At 49.0% G+C, this 23375-nt stretch overlaps 1 protein-coding gene across 2 annotated transcripts in view; it reads left to right on the top strand.

The window, feature by feature from the left end:
* The window catches only part of LOC146589309 (mitogen-activated protein kinase kinase kinase 3-like), a 73372-nt gene extending 50139 nt beyond the window's left edge, over positions 1-23233 (top strand). For both annotated transcript variants that reach the window (XM_085316474.1, XM_085316475.1), the window contains exons 7-17: positions 413-524; positions 6596-6729; positions 9333-9406; positions 11243-11304; positions 13198-13290; positions 14238-14432; positions 15149-15297; positions 15958-16089; positions 18732-18861; positions 19531-19708; positions 21153-23233. In XM_085316474.1, the coding sequence (XP_085172600.1) occupies positions 413-524; positions 6596-6729; positions 9333-9406; positions 11243-11304; positions 13198-13290; positions 14238-14432; positions 15149-15297; positions 15958-16089; positions 18732-18861; positions 19531-19708; positions 21153-21381 (1488 nt within the window). In that variant the 3' untranslated portion in view covers positions 21382-23233. The remainder of the gene's footprint in view (positions 1-412; positions 525-6595; positions 6730-9332; positions 9407-11242; positions 11305-13197; positions 13291-14237; positions 14433-15148; positions 15298-15957; positions 16090-18731; positions 18862-19530; positions 19709-21152) is intronic.
* Positions 23234-23375: the final 142 nt, after the last annotated feature.

Here is a 23375-nt window from a genome sequence, read left to right on the forward strand (position 1 = left end):
TGCTTAGGATTATAAATACAGCTGCTGCTGCTGAAGTCTAGGGAGTGCAGAAGATGGACTMTGGTTTTGTGGTAGCAAACCTGGATTCAGAGCAGGGATCAATCCCTCTTGCCTGCCTGAAAATAATGCAGTGCAGCTATAGCCAAGAAGTCTTTTATGTCAAATATCTGTGTTTTATCACTGTCAACTGGGACTCATTTTTTACATTATTAGAACATTTTAATAATAGAGATGAATTGTTTATGAATTGTTTTAGATTACCATAGATTCTACATACAACTTTTTGTTGTTTGCTTTTTGGGAGTACAGTCAAATTGGGGAGCCAAATATGGGGTTTTCCATGGTGTGTTTGGCTTTGGCCTTGGCCTTGGCCTCTGGCAGAGTTTGATCATCCCCTTTATCTGATTCCCAGCTCCTGCAGCCAAACAACAGTAAACAGCATGAAATGAGGATCTCCAGATCCATGGGCGATATCATGGGATCCTTGTACAAAGACTCCGAGAGGACGCGGAAGTATTCCACAGGTCAGTGAAACGCAGCGCTTTGCGGAGTATGTTGTGCTGTTAAACTGGACCACTATCTCCTTTCTCTATTCCTCCACAATCCCCTTAGCTGTCCTGTTTGGACTGCCACCCTGATGTCTCCCACCAGGAGCTCAGCTCAATTACTGCTTGTCTCTCTGCCTGTGGAAGAACCTCTGCAAGCTGCACAGGTTGGATACAATTGCGATGAGTGGAAAGTTGGCATGAAAGCTAAGGGAGGGCAGGGAATCTGAGGTATAGCATGGGGGGGGGAACATAGTAATAACAGCCTGTGATAAACTCGGTGCTGCTGAATTTCATCATAGTCAAGAGTGAGGACCTGCTCTCTCCAAAGCCATGCTGGCCAACGCCTTGTCTTCTTGCAGCCCAATGGRGACTGGCATGCGTTAGCCTTGTGTGGCCTTTACTTTGGTTTTCTGTGCCTRTGTTGTTGCCTGGTAGGTACTCTTGATAACCCATGTTTGTAGGACCTTTTGTGTGAAGAACCTTGTTGGATCTTAGAGAACAGCGTGCCATGTACGGAGCCAGTGAAGCAGTCCTTAGGACTGTGTAGCAGGAGTATAACTCATAGGACAACGTCTAAGCAGGCTTAATCATTTTGATTTACACTGAATGTTCTCTGCTACACCTGTGGGAGCTGGTTATAGGGTAATTTCTGCAGAGCCCTATCATTTTCTTCTCTTTATTTGAGAAGTGTAGAAATGACACCATCAGAGGTCTTGAATAAAGCAGGGCCCTCCTATACAAGTCTACATAAAGATATACTTCATCCTCCAAAGATGCTCCCTGTTTATCTGGCAATAAGCACTTCCAATCTCTTTTCTCCAACAAAACAACAAAGAATATTTATCTCTAAAGTTTTTGCAATTTATGTCTCATAGGCTGTGCTGCCTTGATAAAGCAGGCTGCAGTTTGTTGCCTCTCAGGCAATGATATATAGGAAACATTTTTCAAGAGTAGRTCTGATTCTGCCCTTGGGACAGGCATCCTCAGCTCCTGCTGAAGTCAGGGAGCAGGTGGTATGTCTACAAGAGCTCTTTGGTCACACTATTTGGATGTGCCAGGGATATCTTTTCCTATTTTTTATACATATATATATTTTTTTCTTCTTCTTTCTAGTTCACACAATTCTTGATTTTACCCAGAGTCACTAGATGATTCTGAATAAAATGCATGCACAAACACGTGGTAAGGCACAGTCTCAGCAGAAACTGTGCTTGAGCAAAATAGTGTCTCTGCTGCTTATTTATTTATTTATTGGCCACTTGTTAAGCTGTTAATATAAGCCAGTAAAGAGCCATGGCACTAGGAGCTGTCACTGGTGCGTAACCTAACAGGAGGACTGGGCAGCACCAGGTGTTGCAGGCAGGTCTGCTGYAGCGACTGCTTGCTGATTGCAAACACACACGAAAAACTGTCCTCGGTGCCCTGCTATGATGTAGGTAGCAAAGGTAACTAGTCCGTGCTGCAGATATCCCTCTAATTTTGCTTCACGGACCGCAGATCTTGCTCTTGGTTTGCAATAGAGGTGGCAACAAACCCTCTGTATGCTAACCAGACTTCTGTCTGGAGTTAGCAGGCGTCTGTACGAAGGTGTTRCAGCCCTGCTTAGGTGCTCGCAATCCAGCAGGTTTGTTTATTTTTCTTCTTTTTTTTTTTTACCATTCTAAGTCAGAACTGGGTAATCTAGTAGGCAGCATTTCAGATGGGGTATAAAACTGGAAGTCAAGCCTTAAATGGACAGAGATGATCCTGTGCTGTGTTTCTGGGATGCAGGATTTTACTAAACTTGGTGAAGAGTCAAAAGGCAGCCTAAGAGACTGGGATTTCAGTAGGAGAAACTATTTTTTCTTGCAATTGCAAAATATTTCAGTGTTTGCTTTTGATGTCATCRAAGTGATTACTATCAAGTGAGGATCTTAACTCAGTTCAGCTTTTCTCAAACCTGATTTATCAGGAGATTTGAAGTGACTTGATCAAAAAGGTGGTTCAGGGTCACGTTCTCAGTGGTTCTGAGGTGTCTCATGTTTTTCTGCTGACTTTGCCATGTTAGTGGGAGCAAAAAATAATAAAACTGTATGTTGTTGGCACGAGCAGATTGGACGGTAGATGTTCTGGGGAAGAACTGGCTATTTTTGTGTCTGCTGGACAGAAAACTTCTTCACTCTGTCCTTGAAAAACCTTAGCAAAGTCAAAATATATATATATTTATATATATTTTTTTCACAAACATTTTTAGTGGAAAGCTGCTCCCCCTCATTTCTTTTCTTTTTTTTCTTTGGAAGTGGAAAATGTTCCAGTCTCTTGATGACCAGGATCTGAAAACATTCAGCTGAGTGCCAGAGAACTTTAGCTAAAAGCTTTTGGGGTTCTACATTTTCTGCTAACTGAGGGTGGTTGTTATTTACTTTGAGGACATACACATTTCACAACATCGTCCCCAGAATATTCAAGAACCCTATTCCAGAAAGAGTACTTCAAAGCCAAAAGCTTTGTTTATTTACTTATTTCTTCTTTCTGCGATGGCAAGCTGAATAGCTGAGTGGTGGCACCATGTGTCTGAGCCCCAGGCTCTGTTCAAGCCCAGAGGGGAGCGTGGTGGCCCCAAAAGGAGGACACTAGATGGAGAGACTTCTGGGGACAGGCTTTGCTGGCATCTTGCTGGCGAAGTGAGTCTGAGAACCGCGGATGCAAAGGCACAGAGAGAACGGGCGAACTTGCAGGGCTTCCACTGCAAAAGCAGAAATGGAGGGAGATTTGGTCCGCGTGCTCGCGCTGCTGCAGGGCAGCCGCTGCTCCGTGGTGAGAAGCTTCCTTCTCTGCTGCTTGTGCCAATGTGTCCTGAACCCCGAGTCTCCGCAGGGCTCAGCAGAGCAGCGCCTCTTCGCGCCGTGTCCCTGGCTCGGCACTGCGAGGGCTGAACCTGGGGCTGAAGTCCTCTGTTGCCGCAGCTGTGAGTGTGGGCGGCTTGTTAGGGGCTTCGCACCTCCCTGGAGACCCTTGCTTGATGTCCCAGCAGCAGTGGGTGAAGTTTTGGGCAGCATCCGCTGGGGTGGGGAAAGGGTGAAGCCTGGGRAGGCGGAGGCGGAGGCAAGCCAAGCGTGGCACTGGGGAGCTGGCTGTACACGCAGCACTGCAAACTCTGCACATCCTGCATGAAAGCCTCTGCTTAAATAAAAATAACAGACGGGAACATGAAAGACCCCAGCAGATGCCAGCAGTGACTGCGAGTCTCYGTGCTGGCCTGGTTCACCCCGCTCGGGACATGCTGTGCTCTCATCTCAAGTGTGTGGCTTTACATTATAGCATGTAATGTGGAGCAGGAATCTCTTCCCAAAGCACCTTGGTCCAAAGGGTAGTCGAGGTCAGATGCTYGACTGGTGCCAGCCTGCAGAGTTTCTCCGAGTTCAGGGATCCCGAACAGGGCTGCTGAGCTCTGGCCAGTACCTGTGAGCCTGTCTCTAGGTGGATTAAGGTGGATTATCAAAACATCTGATATGTCTTGTGTTGCCCCCAGATTCCGTTTTGGGCTGCGGGCAGTGCCAAGGTGGCCTGGGAGTTTTGTTCCCGCGCTCCCAGGGCTTCCCTCAATCTCTCCGGCGTGGCCGGGAGCGGGGATGTGGAGGTGAAGCAGCAGCCGCTGCTCCCGTAGGCGTGAATTGCTCGCTGCGACGCCTCCGGGGCTTTGTCCACCTGAACAGCCCGCCTGAAAAGGAATCTAATGCAATCCAGCAGCTTCCAGCCATGCAAAAACCTGCCTGTTTTTAACTTCTCTGCCTGCTGGGAAATGGCTAGTGTCTTATGCCCTTTTTAAGCTTTTAGCAGGAAACGCGATTCTGAAAGGTCAGACAYGACTGACCGGAGTGACTGGGAGCAGCTGTACAGGCAAAGTCCTTAAACTTTGGAGAAATCTCGTTGAACAACCTGGAGTTGACATTCTGGTCCAGAGCTGAACAGGACAGGGGCAGCGCTTTGTACAGTCTGAGCCTAAGCTTTTCCTGGGAAAAGCTTGGGTTATCGCAGTGAGAGATCGCAGCACAAGCAGACGAGTAGCAGTGACAGATGCTCAGCAGAGTGAAGACACGGCGGCTGCACCACGTCAAGCCATCTAGCTGCTTTTTAGAGCTGGGACCCCTTTAACGTCTTCATGCGCCGTTCTAGATTGGCATCTGCTAAACAAATGAGGGAACGATGAGCAATTTACTCAGGGTGCCTGAATCATTAAATGGTTAAACGTACTTATTTATTTACTTCTCTTCCAAGAGAGGATGCTGTACTTCCCAACTGGTTTTGTTTCTAGRGCTGGTGGAAAGCCAGTTCATCACGAGTGCTGCAGCACTCGAGAGCCGCTCTCCTGGATCGTGACATTGCTTCGGTTAGACTTTTTCCACTGTGCTCTTGTCCTGCAGGAAATCTGTGAAGCAGCAAATAGGAAGAGGAAAAAAAGTAACTCAAAGCTGTATGATTCTTATTTTTAAAATCCAAGCAAGGAGCCTGGAGGGAGATGTATGGTGGGACAGAGATATCTGTATGTTTGGTGTAAATCCAGCCTGCCTGATTTAATCATCTTTAATGCTAGTGTGACACTGTTAACGGTAGCAGCTTCTGATGCCCATCGGTTCAAGCGGAAGCTGGGCACTCACAGGTTTGTGCTGCTGATCGTGCTGATGGAGTTATGCCAGAGATCAATGTGGCGCGGTAACTGTGATGCAGAATAGCGGCAGAAATGTTTTGTTGAAGGATCAGTGTTGACTTTTCATGACGGGGTAGACCCCTTCCTGGCACCTTTCTCTTGGAATATCGTGCCAAGCCCAGGACATACTGTGCCAAATGATAATAGCAGACCAAGGAGTTTGCAAGAGTGCAGGAAAAGTCAGTCAAGAGCGTAGGGAAGTTCATCTCCATGTGCCTTTCCAGCTCTGTAAAGAAGTTTTTTGTTTTTTTTTTTTTAAAGAAAACTTGTTATGTTGTGTGAAGGCTTGTGTTGCACAACGTTGGCCCGTTACTGCTCCAGCGCGGAGCGGTACAGACCTCCGTCAGCAATTCCTTGCAGCAGAGTGATGACAGCTCGGGGATAGAGCAAAGGGACTGCAGAAGGACGAGGGGAGCCAAGCCTGTGTGTCCTGGCCAAGTGAGGGCAGTGCTCCCTAAATCCTAAAACGGCACAAGCAATCGGTTCGGGTGGAGTAGGGGGATAGAGAGGGATGGGACACAAAATTGCAGTTCTCTCCTGAGTGCAAAGTAGAAGCCCCGCTCCTCAAATAAGGGGTGAGGGACACGCCGGGCATTGCATGGCCCCAGGGTTTCCAGGTGGCTCTGCCTGGCATGGAGGCTCTACCGGCTGCAGCGGGAGAGCCTCCCGGGCTGCCAGTAGAGGACATCACCCTCTCTGAGGAGGGAGCTGGGATGATCTGATCCCATAGGTCATCTCCTTCTCTCTGGTTCTTGGACTTGAGGGCTGCTTTTTTTCCTTCCTTTTTATTTTCACGTAGGGAAGGAAGAGAGGAGGTGGCTATTTCAGTGAAAATTGCTGCCTGCATATGAAATGTGTAAGCAATGTTGCACAGCAAGGCTGTTTCCCATGTTGCTGAACAAGGAGGTGACATGATCCAGGGAGGAAATGCCCAGAGGTCAGAGAGGGGAGGTGGGTTTGGAGTTTGGGTTTTGCTTTGAGTTTGCCTGGTTGTATTATGACAAAATTCTAGAGTCCTTTTCTTTCTGGCCTCAGCAGGCTCCCTAGACATGGTGCAAAGCTCTTAGGGTCCAGAGTAGGTTGAAAGCTAGATGTTGTGTGACCCTGCAGAGAAACGAAGTGTCCAGGTTGCAAAAGCTTTGTAGGATGTCCCTGTTGTCATCCATGGTGTGATGATCCATGTCATCCGTGATGACAACATCCCCTGTTGTCATCATAGCTCTAGCTCCTCTATTCCCTTCCACCCAAGTTCAAACCGAGCTGCATCTCCAGGAGGTTTTTGGTCCCTGGAACAGTGTTCCTGGAAGGACGTGGTGGCAGTTTCTCCCATCCTTGACCTGCGCCTTTGCCTGTGTCCTAGGCTCTCTGCACACTGGCCGGAGCTCTCCACCCCCGGGCAGCGTTCCTGAAGAGCAGCAGCAGATCGCCCGCCAGGGATCCTACACCAGCATCAACAGCGAGGGCGAGTTCATCCCCGAGACCATGGATCAGAACGTAAGTGGGGCCAGCACGTGCGCGGGCTAAACCGGCGCAGCGCCCGGCACGCGGGGGGCTGTGCTGTGAGYGCCCACTAGATCCCCAGCGAGCTGCTCAGGCCGCCCTTTCCCGGGGACGGGTGCCTGGGAGAGGCAGAGGGCCCCGAGAGCGCTCAGAGCCGCCGCCGGCRCTGATCGCAGCACGCTCGGGCCTCTCGGGCGGCGCCGGAGGAGCGCGGCCCCGGCGGCGCGGGCCGGCCGCTGGACCCGCGTGGCCGCAGCCTCCCCGGATCCCAGGGAGCGCGAGGGAGCGCGTCAGCAGCCGACTGCCTGCGATTGCAACAGCCCCGCGACGCGTGGCAGCGCCTCTCGCCGCTCCCGCTGCTCCGATCCTGCCTGAGCTCTGCTTACAGCACTTGGCCCTGTTTGTAGCCTCTCTCTCTGCGGGTTTTGTCCATCTCTCCTTCCCCTCTCCCCCTTCTTTTTTTTTTTTTTCTTTCGTAGTAAACAGTTTGCAGATCACAGTCGCTCAGTAATAAAAGAGCAGCTTGTTCTTAAGCACAGCAACGAGGAATACCTCCCCCTCGAGCCGCCCCGGCGGGGGGGAGTCTCCGGTGTCGGGGGAGCGGAAGGGAAACCRCTCGCGCCTCCCTCTCCGTTTGCGTCTCTGCTCGAGCTCTAGCTCCRGAGGGCTCGACGCAGGCGGTACCCCGGGCTCGTGCGAAGTCAGGAGGGCTCGCTGGGYGCAGGACTGGCTTTCGCAGCGCTCTTGGGAGGACGGAGCCGGGATGCGCTGCTTGCCGGAGGGACGCGGAGGAGCCCCAAGCTCATGCGAGTGGCCTTGTGGCAGCGGCCCCCGAGGATCCTGCCCGGGGAGTGTTTCCTACGCTCGGATCGCACCCACCAGCTCTGGTGTTGTGTGCGGCCCCTGCCAGTGTTTCCATGGCAAAGTTGTGTTTTTAACGGTTTATTATGCAGCCATTAATAAAATAAGAAGTCGCTCCGAGTGAGTCTTGGCAGCGTCAGCGTGCAGATGTATCTCGTGCTCCTCGTAGCCAAAAGCTGCTCTCTGTTGTTTTTACATGACTTCCAAACATGTTTAGTAGGATTAAGACGAAGTGTGTGTACGTGCAGGGGGAGGGCCCACATGAAACCCCCCTTGGGTGTAAGTCGGTGCTGAGTCCACTGGCCACCGACGGAGCTACGTTAGCTCTAGCTGGGCACTGAGCTCTTTCCCGATGACGTTTCCCAGCTGCTCTCCTCTCTTCTCCCCAGCATTACGCTGTGGGGGGCCCATTGCCCTCCTCCACGGAGGTGGATGTGTGTACTGGCGAGTTGAATGTAAGAAAAACTGTTTCTTGTTATTTGGGTTTTTTCCCTGATTGAATAGCCGTGCTTTTCCCCATAGGGATTTTGCCCTCAAAATGTCCTTGGGCTACGGCTTTTGTATGTGCCTGGTCCAAAGTCACCTGTAACCTGGTGCTTGCTGCTTTTTAGGGAATGCTGCTTGAGACCAGCTTGGTAGATGGACAGAATTGGAATACGGACTGTGCTCATATTCCCAGTTTTGCCCCCCCTTTCTGTGCTTTTGGGGAAGGACAAGTCCGTTCCAGCATTAYGTTAACTGCAGGGAGAGGCCCCCTGGGCTGTGGCACAGCTGGCAAAGGTGGGGAGCGGGGGTCTAACGGGGGTCGTGCTCCTGCTTGGCTGATGCACTTTGAAGCCTCAGGCTTTGGGGTAAAAACTGCGGAGAAAAATCACGCTTTCCAAACGGGACTGGCCCACCAAAACAGTCCAAGCTGTTATGACAACCAGATAAATAGGTCTTACGCGGGAACGGCACAGGGAAAGGGAGGCCGTTCCCGTATCCGGGGAAGGAGGGACGGCTTGGGCGCCGGAGCCGGCGGAGGGTGCCTCCGCGTGGTGTTTAACCCTCGCTGCTCGGCCTTCCCGCGCAGGCGCCGCAGGGCTCGGCGGGCGGGCCGGGCGCGTGCCTAGCCCGAAGGTTCGCCGCTCGATACGCCGGCTCCGTTGTTACTAGCCAGCTATAAACAACCCTGGCGAGCACAGTGTCTCGTCCAGGAAGCGACACAAATGCAGCTTTTGACTCACCGAACTGGTGAGAGCCAAGCCGGTTCCTCCGGCCAAAAGCCCCGGCGATGCTGCGCTTATCGACGCAGGGGAAGGTTGGTGTTAAGGGAGCCCAGGGCGCTGATCCTGGCTGCGGCACAGAGTATCCAGTAAGCCTTTGTGTGCTGATCTGTGATTTTGTTTTTTCTTTTTTCTTCCCCCTCTGCCCCAAATACTTTGAGCGATTTGAATCTCGCTGATTTCTCAGCATGCTCTGAACATCAGGGTGCTAATTAGCTTGGCCTCACTTTCCCTGCTAGTAAGGAACAATAAGGAAGGATAATAATCCGGAGAGGGCTTCATTAATGCAAGTTTCTCTGGGAGGAAAAACTCTCCTGTTAGACATCGGCTGGTGTAAATCAGTCTGCTTCAGTGKAGCCGCACTGATCTGCACAGATGCTCTCTAACGGAGCAGCACTGGGACTGTCAGTACTGGAGCCTGAAGAATTTCAGCACGTTGTTTTATCGTTTTCCCCTATTTTTCCCTCTCAGATGCTCGAAGCTTTCATCAGCCCTGACGAGTCGCTGTCCGGGAGCTGCCAGTCGCTGGACAGGCCTGTGGACAGGTGAGTTGGTCGTGGTGCCATGTCCGGAGCAGAAGCGCGCAGTCTCTCGTGCGCAGTGGGAGAGCAGTTGCATCCCCTGAGGGTCCTGCTAGGATTAAGATGCACCTGCACAAAATGAATTTATTTTGCGTGTCAAGAAGTAGAGGCTAGCACGGAAAAGCGAGCCACAGCGTGGTTTGTATTGCAGTGGTCTGAGCTGGACAACGTGCTTAGGGGTCTGCAGAGCAGCCTGCCGTTGTCTGTCTCTAGGCTTTCTGAATCTGCCAGGTCACCTGCTACTCCTCTGGCTTCCTGCAGCCACCACATCAATACTCCCTTAGCCCCCCGTGCGGGCTTGCTGCCTGCCCTCCACTGACCGCTTGCAAATCCAGCAGCCCCCAGGCATTGCCAGCGGTCCCAGCTGCAGCAGTCGAGGTGCTAAGGCCACCAGACGATCAGCAACTAAGTTTAGCTTCTCGGCAGGAAGTAACTAGGACACGTTGTACTGAAGCAGACGGCGGTTCAATAGTTAGTGCGGTGGGTTAGGTCCAAGCTCTCACGTGCGCCGTGGCTCTATGTTTGCTGCTGTGCATGGTAATCTGCGCGTGAGATGCAGTGTCCTTTTGGGAAGCAATTGCTTTTTTTAAACCCACGTCAAAGTTTTTCTTTCTCGTGCTGCTTTTGCCACGTAGCACCAAGGCTGCATTGATTTGATTGTGTGGCAGACTTCGGGTTTGCAGCTCTGTGCACTTTGATCTGTCTCAGTGTCAAGGTCCGTTTCCTTTCTGTGGATTTTAATAATTTCCTGTGATGTATTTGCTCGTTGTTATGGAAATATTGAAGCTGGATTCCTTTTGCTCCTAGCCTCTATGGCTCAACTTCAGTTTTGCATAGACTTTGCTAGGAGTAGCAATGTGAGGAGCAGCACAGCCCGATTATAATACTTTATTAAGAAAAAAGAGGCAAATGCTAGGCATTTTTGAAAGTGGGTAGCATAGCTARTTCACACACAAAAAACCAAGCAGCTTTGTGCAGTCGTGGGATGTGGAGAGCTGAAAAAGGCACGAAGAAGAGGGCTAGCTTCTTCCAAGGCAGGAATAGGTAGGTAGGTAGGAGTAGGTTCAACGGAATAAGTATGACTATTTTTGCCAAGATGTAGCTGAGATGTTGTTGCCAACTGCTTGAGATGACGTTTGCCTCAAGTGAGCAGAGGAAGGCGCTAGGCACTGTTAAGAAATAACACAATAGATTTCCTCATAGCAAATAAGTCATGATTAACTGTGACACTAGTAGGCTTCAGAGCGCTTTACAAAGAATTTCTACMCCAATGTCCGTTTTACTGAAAGGGAAATTAAGGCACAGAGCAAAAGAGCAAACCGATTGCCCTGCTGTCCCTTACAGAGGCTAAATGAAATTTGAGTCTCTGAGATCCCTTTATCAGCCTCTCACTGTGGTTCAGAGCGAACCAGCCTTGCAGCACTGAGCTCGCTCCCTCTTGGTGTGCTGGGAAGCCGTGTGTGCCTCGTGGCGTATGGACCCTCCAGGKTGAAGGGGCTGGCGGACGACGTTGCAGAGAAGGACGAACTGGGTGAATCAAGCGTGGCTGAAGGGCTCCCAGTGTGGATATCCGCAGGAACTAAGCAATTTTCACAGAAAATTGTAACACTGGATATTCAGGGAAGAGAGGAATCTGCAGCCATCCTCCTACGTCTTCTCATGCTTAGGTGCTAAGATGCAGTCTTTGGCCACATTGCTTCAGCCTAGTGACTGTTTTTAGCTCTGCATGTAATTGCTTCCTAACTCGTTCCACAGCCTTTTGGGTGTAATAAAGTGACTCTTGTCTTTTCTTCTTTGTAGCCCTCCCTTCACTCCTGTTCCTGGAAGGAAGAGCCATCCCAAAGACAGTCTCGAATGCATGGGTAAGCACTCTTGGAGGTTTGGATTCACTTAAAAGTGCAGAAAGCAGGCAGTAAAGTGACTGATAAAAGCTATTAGAGAGATGGTACTGTATGAAAGGTAACTAAAAACTAGCAAGCAAACCAGCTGCATTACTTAGGTTATGCTTCACAAATGGCCTGGCAGTGATCAAACGTGAATAGTCTGCAAAATCGAAGGACCAGAGGCTCAGACACGAGCTTGTCTCTCTCAGTCCTCGCTTAAACCTTGTTGGCTCTTGATGCAGTAGTAATAGCACTTGAGTACCTCGGGGCCTGATTCTGGATTCAGCTTATGCCAACAGCAGTCCAGATTGGCAGCAAGTGCCCTGAAGGAACGGATGCAAGTGCACGAAGCTGTTGAAAAATCAGAGATGGGCTCTGTGCTGGTGAAGGTGTTGAACAGGCCTTGCTCTTGCATTTGTCTGGAAGTAATTGCAAGACGCTGAGAAACAGCTCCGTGGCATCACCTTTTATTTCCAGTAAGGTTCCAGTGGGTGGCAGTTTCAGGGCCCTGACTTCCTGCATTGCAAAATCTGAGTCCCAAACTCTCCAGGGAATGAAACCTCCTCCATTTGCATTAATAAGAGACAGACTTAGTAACACWGCACATGCTGACAGGGAAAGTGTGTTGGTAACTCTCAGGGATCATAGGTTACTGYTTAATCACATATAAACATCCAGCTGGTTAAGTCATGGAAATTCTGTACTATTATAATGACTTCTGCTATTAAAAATGAACAAATGGCAGTCAGCCTGTAGCATGATAACCCATTTCTGGCCAGAGGCAGAATTTCTAGATTGAACTATAGCGCTGAAGCTGCAGTCAGGCCATGTCGCTGAAGTTTTAATACGTCCTTGGTGGTCAGACAGGCATTTCACCTTAAAATGCCTCTTGGCATCGTTGCTCGCATATGGCTCGCCGTGAGCCTCTTGACCTGTCGCTGTTGCTTTTCTCGCTGACCATATTTCAGCCATTATGCACTCCTCTGGTGTGCTGGTGTAATGGGGAAATCGTGCCGAAGCGCGGCCGAGGCCAGGCGCAGTCTCCAAGGAGCGGCTGCTGGCCCCAGGCTAAGACAAACAAACGCTCAGAATGGGCTGTGTCATTAGACTTGGACGGAGGAAAAACAAGAGGTGAAAGATGGGGGGAAATGACAGATATTTTAATCTCAAGTTGTTCAGTGCTACCAGTGATGGCTTCCTGTGCTTCTAGTTTTGTTTCTTTTTCGAAATGTATATTTATCTTGTATCTATCCATCCATGTCTCTTATATAATCTCCTATGTAATCSTACTGTGGTGCTCCTTAATCAAAATAATTGTAGATGTTCAGGGCGCTAGGGGTTTAAATCAATCTCCAGCTTTTTTGAGATCAAGAGTCACGTTTGAGAAGGATGTGAGAGATTGTTCCATGTCAGCCAAGCATTGGATTTTTGCATTTCCTTGGAAATAGCTGCTACCTGAGTAGAGATTTTGGACTAGATTTGGGCCTGGCCGTTCTGTTTCTATACTAACTTTTGTATTTCTACATGGAAATAAGATGTTCAGCACTCAGTTTTGGAAACCAGAAATGGTCTGTGTTAATCCCCAGCCTTATAATGGGCCAGAGCCCATAATGCCAGTGGTTAAACCTCTGTCGGCTTTAGGGGGGGCCAAGATTAGAGCATCTGGCCCTTTTTTTTCTATTAGCAGCGGGTGGCTGTGGATAGATTTCAGAGCAAGCCTTGGCAAATGCCTCACTGTGCAAATGAACAGTTTGTTACCTCGTTCTTCTCTGTAATTCAACCTGAAGAGCAGAACGCTTTCCCRTAAGAAATGCTCTGGGCATCTAGTACTGAGTTGATCTAAGAAATGCATCTCTTCTTCCCTCTTGTCAGACTTCGACATCCCGTTCTGTGAGAGGTTTGGGAAAGGTGGGACCTTCCCTCGGCAATACCACCTCTCCCAAAGTCGCAAGGACTACAGCGATGGTAAGAAGATGAAGGATAGTTGGGGAGGGAGGTGTGGTACCAGGATCACAGCACAGGGTTGGCTTGCAACAGTGCTGGGACTGGAGAGACTTGGGAAGAAGACATCTCCAATAAAGCGTTAAGAACAAAGTCATGTGGGATTTGCTTGCCTATTCTGTATCTTCTGGGAGGCCTTGAAGCTCTGCTCTTTCTCATCCTTGGCAGCATGGTAACTGCCCTACTTTGGCAGTCAACCTTCTTCCTCACCTCRGTTGCTTGCTTTTGAGGATGCTGGTTTGTGTCTTTTACAGCGGGCTTCTTGCAAAACTATCAGAAATCCCCTGGCAAATCAGAGTAGTGGTGTCTGTTCACATTGTCTCTGTTTTAAGCTGATGAGCTCTGAGCTTCAGGGACTACTCCATCGCCTCATTACTGCTAGCTTCTTTCACTATGCAATACTGCAAGTGGTGGGAAGCAAAACTGAATAGGGATCAAATTCCCTTGGAAAGAAAAATACCGAGGGCATGCAAACAGCATGTTGATTGAACTTCTAGATTGAACTTCATCTTTTACTGACACAAATCTGTGCAAGTAGTAGTCATGCAATCTGGCACTGCTTGTGTGGTCATTTGTGTTGTGGTCTTAGAGGATGCCAGGGATAATGTGCAGTGTAAATCTCTGTCTGTTCAGAGTTTAATTGTGATTAAAAGCAAACAGAAACCTAATTAAATTAAACTRTTACAAACCCCTCTGGAAACATTCTGTATTAAATATAGTCCTACCTGCTGTTAACAGCTTTTAAATTGAATTTAAAATGTTCACAGGGCTTTGCTTCAGTTTCATTAAACTTGTTCTGTTTAGTTTGTAGAGGTGCACCACTGCATCTGGGCAGCCATGTGAGAGGATGGTGATAGGCAGATACAAGCTACCGTGTGCGTTCTTGCTGTAACTCTCCGCTTCTCACACAGGCCGAAGAACTTTCCCCAGGAGTTATTTCCCGCAGGAGAACCTGTTTCAACTTGTCCCTTCTAGCCGAACCAAGAGCTTTAACGGGGACAGCAAGCTCAGCACCCTGCAGTACGACGAGTACAGACCCAAATGGTGGAACAATTGTGAAAAAGGCCTGCARGTCTTCAGCACCTCCCCTACTAAAGCTAGGAACTGTAAGTGAATCAAAGCATGCACCTRTCTGAGGTCTCAGTATGTCTGGACCTCAACACAAAACTGAGTTACCGTGAATTACTGAGTTACTGAGCAGCAGCTGAGCTGTGGCAAGAGTCTTTGACTGTACCCCAATTCTGTCCCCAGCAAGAGGCATGCTACAGCAGCTTGCATTTCAGTGAGGAAGTTGTAATATAAAACACACACTACCTTACCTTGGCCTTGAGTTAGGCGTGCATATGGCCACAGCTGGTGTTTATAAGGTATTGAACTTCARCAAAGTGTTTGCTTGTTGAACTCCTTTTACGCTCGCAGTGGAAGCTTCCAGGTGACTTGAAATGTGGGAACAGATCAGTTTCCTGTTCTTTGCCCTATGTTGCTGTCACCCCAGCACCCAAGGGTGGTGTTGCAGGTTGCTACTGCAAGACTGCCCACTTTACAGAAATTGGTGCATTCTGGCTGGTTCCGTGAGGAATTTTAACCTAGTGAGGTAAAACTGCTGTTTCCTGGAGGGGCTGCAGCTCAGCTGTGCTCTATCCTGCTAACCACCATTATAGCTGGGGAGAGAAGAGGTCCCATGTTACCTAATGAAGAAGTTTCTGAAGGAAAGACTCTAAAGAAAGGTGATATCATTACAGGTGTGATGTGCACTCTGTAAGGTCAGACAGTCCCTGCTGTCACTGTACTGCACTCTTTTCAACTCTTGTCTCTCCTGTAGCTCTACAGGCACCTGTGAACTGGAGGCTGGGAAAACTGCTTGGAAGAGGAGCTTTTGGGGAAGTTTATCTCTGCTATGATGCTGACACTGGCCGGGAGCTGTCGGTGAAGCAGGTGCCTTTTGACCCAGACAGTCAAGAGACAAGTAAAGTGAGTATGAGGACAGGACCACCTTTTGTAGCGAGCGCATTGTGGGGTGCAGGAGGGGTTGAGAAGCACGTCTCTCTGCCACAAGGCAATACTCGGGAGACAGGGTGCCTTGTGTTTTCCTCCTCGATGTGGAGTGGTTCCCAGTGCTTCGTGATTGCTCACGATTGGCAGACTGATGCTGGGCGGCATGCTCTGGTGATTTCTTTACCTCCCTTCCCAGTACCTTGGCCATGTTGGCCCACTCCGTGTCTCGGATCTCATCCCTTGCAGGTCTGTCTGCTCTTTCTTTAGTTTTAGGCTTCTTGCTTCATTCACCTTCTTCTTGCTCTTGGCTCTGGGAGCTGCATTAGCTTTGTTGGTGCCTTCATTCACACGTCTTTCACACCTTTCCAGAAAACTACCTCAAGCATAATTAAATAAGTAAATTTATCTCAAAGCCAAGCCCTTGTGTCTCTCTCTCTCTCTCTCTCTCTCTCTCTCTCTCTCTCTCTCTCCTTATTCGTTCCTCAGGACAGTGTTCTTCATTTCTGAGCCTTAAGTGGCTGATATCCTATTTACAAGTGCTGTAAAAAGAGTGTTTAGCACTGAACAATATTGGGGTAGTATTTCTGTTCTGGTGGGGTACCTGTTTGCCCATGGAGCTTTTCTGTTTTGTTGCAGGAGGTAAATGCCTTAGAATGTGAGATTCAGCTGCTGAAGACTCTCCGGCATGACAGGATAGTGCAGTACTATGGATGCTTGCGGGACCCTGAGGAGAGGAAGCTGTCTATTTTTGTCGAATACATGCCAGGGGTAAGTGCAGTTCCTGCTAAAGATTGTCCTGAGCTAGAGAAATACATTCAGACTGCTCAGGAGTTTGGTGAAGTTTGGATCTGAAGTTTGTCTCTACAGCTGAGCTGCTCTGTTATCTGATAAGCAAAATCAAAACAGTGGATCTCAACATCCCTAGGGCTTAGGAAAGCTTAGGTTGTGAGTCAGATGTCACGGTCAAGCCCTTCAACGTGCAGTGGGTCAAATCAAAAACCTTGAACGCAGGTTGGAGTTTGAATCTCAGAGCAGGGTGTGTTCACAGTCTGGAATCTGAACTTGGTGAATGTGGGACCTGATCCAGATCTGGCTCCAAACACTATGTCTTGAGCCCGTCCATAAGTATTTATTACAAATCCCTCCAGGAAAAGTTAATAGAACAGCTGTCCACCCACAGCTGTCACCAATTATTTATGGCTTTCAGCACATGTATGTTAAAATCAGTGTTAGTTGCGAGTCTTCTGTTTAGGATGGAACCTTCTGTCAGTAGCATTATTCTATCATGGAGAGGTTGCATCGTTGTGTGACTTTGATATAGGATGAAATATTCCTTGGGGGSGGGGGGAGGAAAGGAAGATCAAGAAACTTTAAGAGTCCAATCAAGGGCTGAAGAACACACACAGATTTTTCTCCMTTTGCAAGCATACAAGTTATATCAGCCATCTAGACAAACACATTAGTCGGTATAAACCAGCACAGCTCTATTTATATTGCTGGAGGATCTGTTCTCCTAAGTCCAGCCTGTCCAGCTGGATTCATTCCCTAGACTGTGGGAGAATAAACCCTTGTTTATACAGAGATTTTTAAGGTCAGAAGGGACTATTAAGTCATCTGGTCATAAATAATTGTAGTCATTAGTAAATGTATTAGAAGTTCTGCTAACACATCTTCCACATGAGTAATCAGGTGGATTTCCACATGGTTGAATGCCATCCAAGCACTGTCTTCTCTGTCCTTGTGGGCCAACATCTCAACGTTCAGGCCTTGCAGTATAATCATGAAGCATGGACCCCAAACTATAAGCCCAGGGAGTTTCAGTGGTTCTTTTGCTGCTTATTCTACAACTGCTGATGTTTGTTAGCAGCCAGGAAGCTAACATTTGATGCTGGGGCAGTGTCCAGCAAGACTGGAAGTTGAATGTTTGTTTTTCTTGTGATAAACTAGAGCTCTGACCAAATACAGATTGACTTTCATGCCACAACAATGGTTCATTTCACAAAAGCAGCTCAAGGCTTCAGTGTCTTAATGGCAGTGGAAGTGATGGCAGTAGCTCTGAAATATTGGGTCTCGCCAGGCTTCTTATTTAACACAGCTTGTTAGGCAAAATCTTCCCAGAGCCAAGCTTAGATTAACCTGACATTCTTATAACTAACCCCATTAAATAGCTGACAGTCTTTTTATTCCCTGCCCCATTCCCCCTATTTTTTTAGAATTTGTGCTGGGAAAAGGGAATAGTCTACTTGAAAGGTCCTGTTTGCCCCTTCTTGATTATCGTGTCAGGTGAGGGCAGCCAGGATCAGAGTGCTTGCAGGGTGCAGGGTTGGAACATACTTATTCAAGTTGCATGAGTGTAATTTCAGAGAATCCCAGATTACTCTAGCAGTGCTATGAAAGGGAAAGGGGAGGCCTGTCAAAAAGATCAACATCAGCCTCAAAAGACAGGAAGAAGGGCAAAATAGTAGCTGGGAGAGAGCAATAGCAAAGATGGGTGGATGTGAAAAAGCCAGGACAGTCTGAGTGAGTTACTTGAACAGTGGGACACACTGCTCCCCAGAAGAGCTCTGGCAAATCTGGGATCAGCCTCAGAACAGGCAGAAACAAGATGAGTTTCCCCTGTGCTTTTCAACCAACCTGAATGCTAGRGGTGGAGCTGAGTGCCTGACCTCTCTGGTTGAAACCCAAATCTGCCTACATTCTTCCCTGTGAAGAACCAACTCTGATGTRGTCAGGAACATCTGTTTCCAAGTGGCCAGAAAACACAGCTAAAAACAAGGTGGGCAGCCTCTTGCAGAGTATAGATGTATGCACTACTGCTTTGTTCCCTCTCTGATCAATAAAATCAAACCTTTAGAAGCCTGCATGCCTGGGTCAGAATTCAAAGGTACCTGCTCCATGTCCATTCTGGGGTATCTGGAAAGCAGTCCTATGTGGGGTTGATCTTGTCCACCATGWGGCTGCCCACCTCAAAGCAGTCAATAATCCTCACTGTAGGAAGTTGGCCTTGCCTCATCTGCTGAGGGAAAGGCTTCATAGAAGACTGAACCATCAGCTCAGGCCTGAAGATCCCTCTTACCTTTGATGGTAGCCCCTCATCAGTTTGGTCCTTCTCCATTAGCCATTGGTGTAAGGTCCAGCCACTAGAGGGGGAAAATGATCTGTGCTATTGGAAGAGGGTAGTGCTCATGTCCATCGGAGACCCTACATCTTTCTCTGCTGGCATCTGGTAACATGAGGGACAAATCCTTGCTCGGTTCAGCACCTAGTGGAGTTTATTTTGTCATTTCTTCAGCAGAGCTTTTTTCTCAAGGTTGGCGATAACAGCCAGGAAAGTTTACAAAGTCAGTGTGCAATGATGTAGCTAGCTCTACTGGTCCTTACAGTTGGTGCATGTTGGTTGTTTGAAACAGGGTTCAATAAAGGACCAGCTAAAAGCGTATGGTGCTCTGACCGAGAACGTCACCCGGAAATACACCAGGCAGATCCTGCAGGGAGTCTTCTACTTACACAGCAATATGATTGTCCACAGGGACATTAAAGGTGAGTAGCTAATGCAGGGAGCCTTCCTGCTTACTTCGATTTGTTAGTCCTCTCTCTTCCCCACATGAAATCCTGGGTGCAGAATACAGTGCTGGCATCCAAAAGTTAAGGTATTTTTGCCTTGGTTTTGCTTCTTGCCTTCAACAAGTTGCTTGAGCTATGAGAATCTTGAATAAGCAGCTGAAAAAAAACAAGAACCACCCCCCCATGTATTTATTCCTGCTTGAGATGTCCATATTTAAGGACTSTTAACAAGGATTATCATTAACTGTGCGTATAGACATCAGATCTCTACACTTCTAAAGTTCTGGTATAGCCTAAGAATTAAGGCACTGAAGGTCAGAGGCACTGAGGCTCTATTTATCTCCCCGTGCATGGGGAGGATCATTGCTCACCTCCTGTTCAGGGCGTACCTTTGGGAAACCTGCTGAGTGAGATTATCCAGGAGGGATATCCTGCTGGGAGTCAGCCCTCCCAGAGAGTGGCAGACTTTGGAGAGAGGGTTGTCAAGTGACATTGAATCCAGCTCAGCAAGGTGCTTTGAGCTCCGGCAGTGCCCAGCTCCTCACATGAGCCCTTCCTGCGTTGGCCATTTTGGATCAGGTTGCTTCATCTCTTGGGTGTTTTTTTTTTTTTTTTTTTTTTTTTTTTTGGGTCTTTCACCCTTAGGTGCCAATATTTTGAGAGATTCTGCTGGAAATGTGAAACTGGGAGATTTTGGAGCCAGCAAGCGCATCCAGACCATCTGCATGTCTGGCACTGGGATTAAATCTGTCACTGGAACGCCATACTGGATGAGCCCAGAGGTTATCAGTGGAGAAGGCTATGGAAGGAAAGCTGATGTGTGGTAAGGAACAAAATCCCCACCACTAYTGCTTATAATCAGTGATGCCTTTGGGAAGTTGTAATGGGAGCAACAAGTACAGCTAGCGTTTTGAARGCAGAGCAGTGCAAAGATAGAAATGAGAGCTGAATGTTAGGATCACCTATGCAGATATCCAGAGGGAATTTGTCTTAAACAAATGCCTCCAAATGGGAACACTTAGAATCACAGATTGCTTTTGGGAGGCCTTACGACGTACAAGGACCATAAGCAGTTCAACCTCATAGCTTCTGTTTAATTCTGGAAGGCAGGTTGATACAGTTTGCCAAACGAGCTGTTGAGTTTTGRTGGTGCTAATTTTGGGGATTCGTTAAATCTGGCTCTGAGTCTCAGTGGGATCTTGGCAGGCTCTCAAAATCTGCTGCTGGATATTTGCATGTGGCTCAGACATGAAGACATCCAAAATAAGCGGCTGCTTGTGAGCATTTTGATCTGTGGTGGATGTCAACTGGAGCCCAGAAGAGCTGAGAACTCTCGTAATCCTCTTAATAAATGGGAATAGTACTGTCTTCTCAAAGTGCTTTTCCTTGAGTGTCCAAGTTCCCTTGAGGGTCAACWAAAACTTGTCCCTCTCAGCATCCTACTAGGTAGGTGAAGCCTGAGAAGTCCTTGGCAGGTGGCCTGGAACCCCCTGCTCGAGCTGACAGGAGGGAAGCAGGTTCATGTTTTTAGCAGCACTGCAAAGAGAGGTTGCCAAGAGGGTCCCTGCTGAAACCAGGACTCCTCACCAAGCACAGGGAAACCCTTCAGGCTCTTCCCTGCCTCAGATCTGATATGCTGCTTCTCTGACGCACGTGGGAGATAATGCTGGAAGAACATCTGAAAGCGAACTGCTTTCATTCTGGCTCTGCTGCTTGGGGAACTATGTGATATTACTCAAACTGTGGTGTCTGTACTGTTGTCTGGCCTTCCCTTCAAGGGAGACTCTGATCCGAGTTCTCTCGTGTTCCCAGCCAAGCGTAATATCTGTCAGACTTGTCCAATATAGGCCTGTGAGCTCAGATGTTAAGGGGTTACCAGCTGGGATCAGGTAGGGCTCTACCCTTAGGAAACCAGGATAAAGCGTGTGCACAGAGTTTGGATTTTTTTTAAAAGAAGAAAAGAAAAGCTTAACAGTTAATATAGGCAGAAAAGCAACCAGCTGTAGCAGTTTACTCTTGCAAATGCGAGCAGAGMGCTCTGTGCAGAGGGCTTGTCTGAACCATGAGCTTCGGGGGGGTGTCTGCATACCAGAGACGTGCACTGATCTTTCATGGGGGGTTGCTACCCACAACCTGGCAAAGTCCATTTCAGGCAGGAGTGTTCTTCGGGCCCTGAAGTCAGTTATCTTTCAAAAGCAAAATGCGCCGTGGTTCAGGTGCGCAGCGGACCATTTGTCTTACCCCCTGCATGTTTGGCATCGTTACAGGAGCGTGGCCTGTACTGTGGTGGAGATGTTAACGGAAAAGCCACCATGGGCAGAGTTTGAAGCCATGGCGGCTATTTTTAAAATTGCGACGCAGCCGACCAACCCCCAGCTCCCCGACGGCGTCTCGAACTCCTGCCGCAACTTTCTCAAGCAGATCTTTGTGGAGGAGAAGCGGAGGCCCACGGCTGAAGACCTGCTGAGACATCCCTTTGTCAACTGTGGGCTCTAACTGCCTGGCAGCGGGGATGGGGAAACGGCAGTGGGAGGGGGTGGCCACCAGATCCATGGCCCTTTGCACTCTGCAGATCAGACCTCAGCCCTGGGCTGTTCCTCGTGGTGGCCCCGCAGGTCCCATCTTGCCTCGTTTTCATCTCAATGGCCACTGTGGTGTTTGATTTCGAAGCTGCGCTTGGGACCATCAGAACCTGGAGATAGTGGCCACCACCATCTGCCAGAAATTCAGAAYGAGGGAGCTCCCTGACGCCCCATCTGTGCAGGTGCCAGCCTCAGACGAAGTAACCTTGCTGTCAGCGGGTGCTGGGAGGTTCCCCATTTGCCATGTTACTTATCCCATGGGAAAGTGATGCAAATGGRATGTGTCGCCCCCAGCATGACAGTGATGTTGACAGCTTCCCCAGGACCAGAGGAGGAGAAAGATGCTCAGTGGCGACCGCTCAGACTGCTGTCCGAGGAACGGACACAGGCGTCAGCCGTGCTGGAGGAGATAATCCTCAGACCATGGAGTCGGGGGGACGTTCCCCATTGAGAAGGGGAAAGGAACCCTCCTCCTGGAGGTAGCAGGAAGTTGACAAACCAGCCAGTGTCTCCAGGGGGGCTACACTTAATACTGTTCTGTGCCTTAAGCGGTTACAATCAAGGAGCGATGCTTGACTCGGCACAAAGTATGGAGTTGAGCGCAGTTGTGCAGCTGCCGAGTTGACTTTGCCTCTGTGTGTGTGTGCGTGTGTGTGTGTATGTGTGTGTGCAACAGTCGGAGAGAGGGGTTCTTCTCAAGACGCGGGAAGTCTCCGCAGGGTACGCCTGCTGAAGGTTCTTGAGGACCTCTGGTGTGCGGTGGGCAAGGATGCTTAAATGATGTTGATGCCGGTGCCGCGCAGAGCTGAGCGCAAGCTAATGCTTCATCCTTTCCCCATTGAAGCTATGAGAGTTTTGGCAGGAGCTCGAGGGGATCTTTAGGAAGGCAACTGCATGCTCGTAATCCWGGCGCTGATAACCCGAGCCCGGTGCTGCTGCCATGGGGCTGGAGCCGTGCTGCTGCGCCGTAGGAACGGGGCTGCGGCAGGAGCGTAGCTGGGCCAGGGCGACGCGCTGGGGATGGGCTCCGTAACCACGAAGCCTCCAAATGGGGCATCCAAGATGGTGCCAAGCRGAGAGTCCCTGGAAGCCAGTTGCTTCGTTAAATTACTGCTCATTTGGGGCGAATTAAATTGCGCTGTCTCACCTCCCACTTCCTCGCCGCATTAGCCGTTCCTACGCGGCTCGGCGGAGGTTAAACTAGCACTTACCAAACGCAGGTTTATTTTTCCATTGAAAATGAAAAGTGTTGCTTGGGACAAAGGGGAAGCTGAGAGCACGGTTGGCTGTGATTTATTATTATTATTATTATTATTTTTTTTTTTTGCACATCCTCGAATTCTTCCGTGCGGAAGCGTTGGGCCTTCGTGCCCTCGGGGGGGACGGCGGGAGCGTTTCCTTGTCTGGACCTGTGTGGCCCACAGAATTAAAAGGAAAAAAAATGCAAAACCTCTGGATGCAGATTAACTAAGAGTTATTTCAGTGAAAAGAACAAATAGTGGTGGTTTTCAGTAGGGGAAGAACTAACACGCTGCTGGAAATGCATGAAAATATTTCCRGGAAGTTTGTCTGCAAAGCTCGAGGGGCTGGTTGCCGTCGGAGAAGCCGAGAGCGGCTCCGGGGCAGGGYGACACCCCCCGTTTTTGTGCCTGTGGCCCGGAGCAGTGACAGGTCACCCCGGAGGCCTTCCAGGAGGAAATACGGACTATTAATCCTATAGAGAGGAGCAAATCCATCAGTTCACTCAATTCTTTGGGTTGGGGGTTGCTGGGGAGGGTCTCGTCAGAAGAGGGTAGAGGTATTTTTACGGGGGGGGGGGAATAAATGAAAAAAAAGACAGCTTTTAGGCTGTTTTTCTTCCTTTCATTGAATCTGTTTGGGGTTCCTGAGAAGAAAATAGAAAATTCC

The sequence above is a fragment of the Rhea americana genome, unplaced genomic scaffold (assembly GCF_003343005.1).
Source record: "Rhea americana isolate MKP2758 unplaced genomic scaffold, rheAme1 scaffold_47, whole genome shotgun sequence".
Taxonomy (NCBI): Eukaryota; Metazoa; Chordata; class Aves; order Rheiformes; family Rheidae; genus Rhea; species Rhea americana.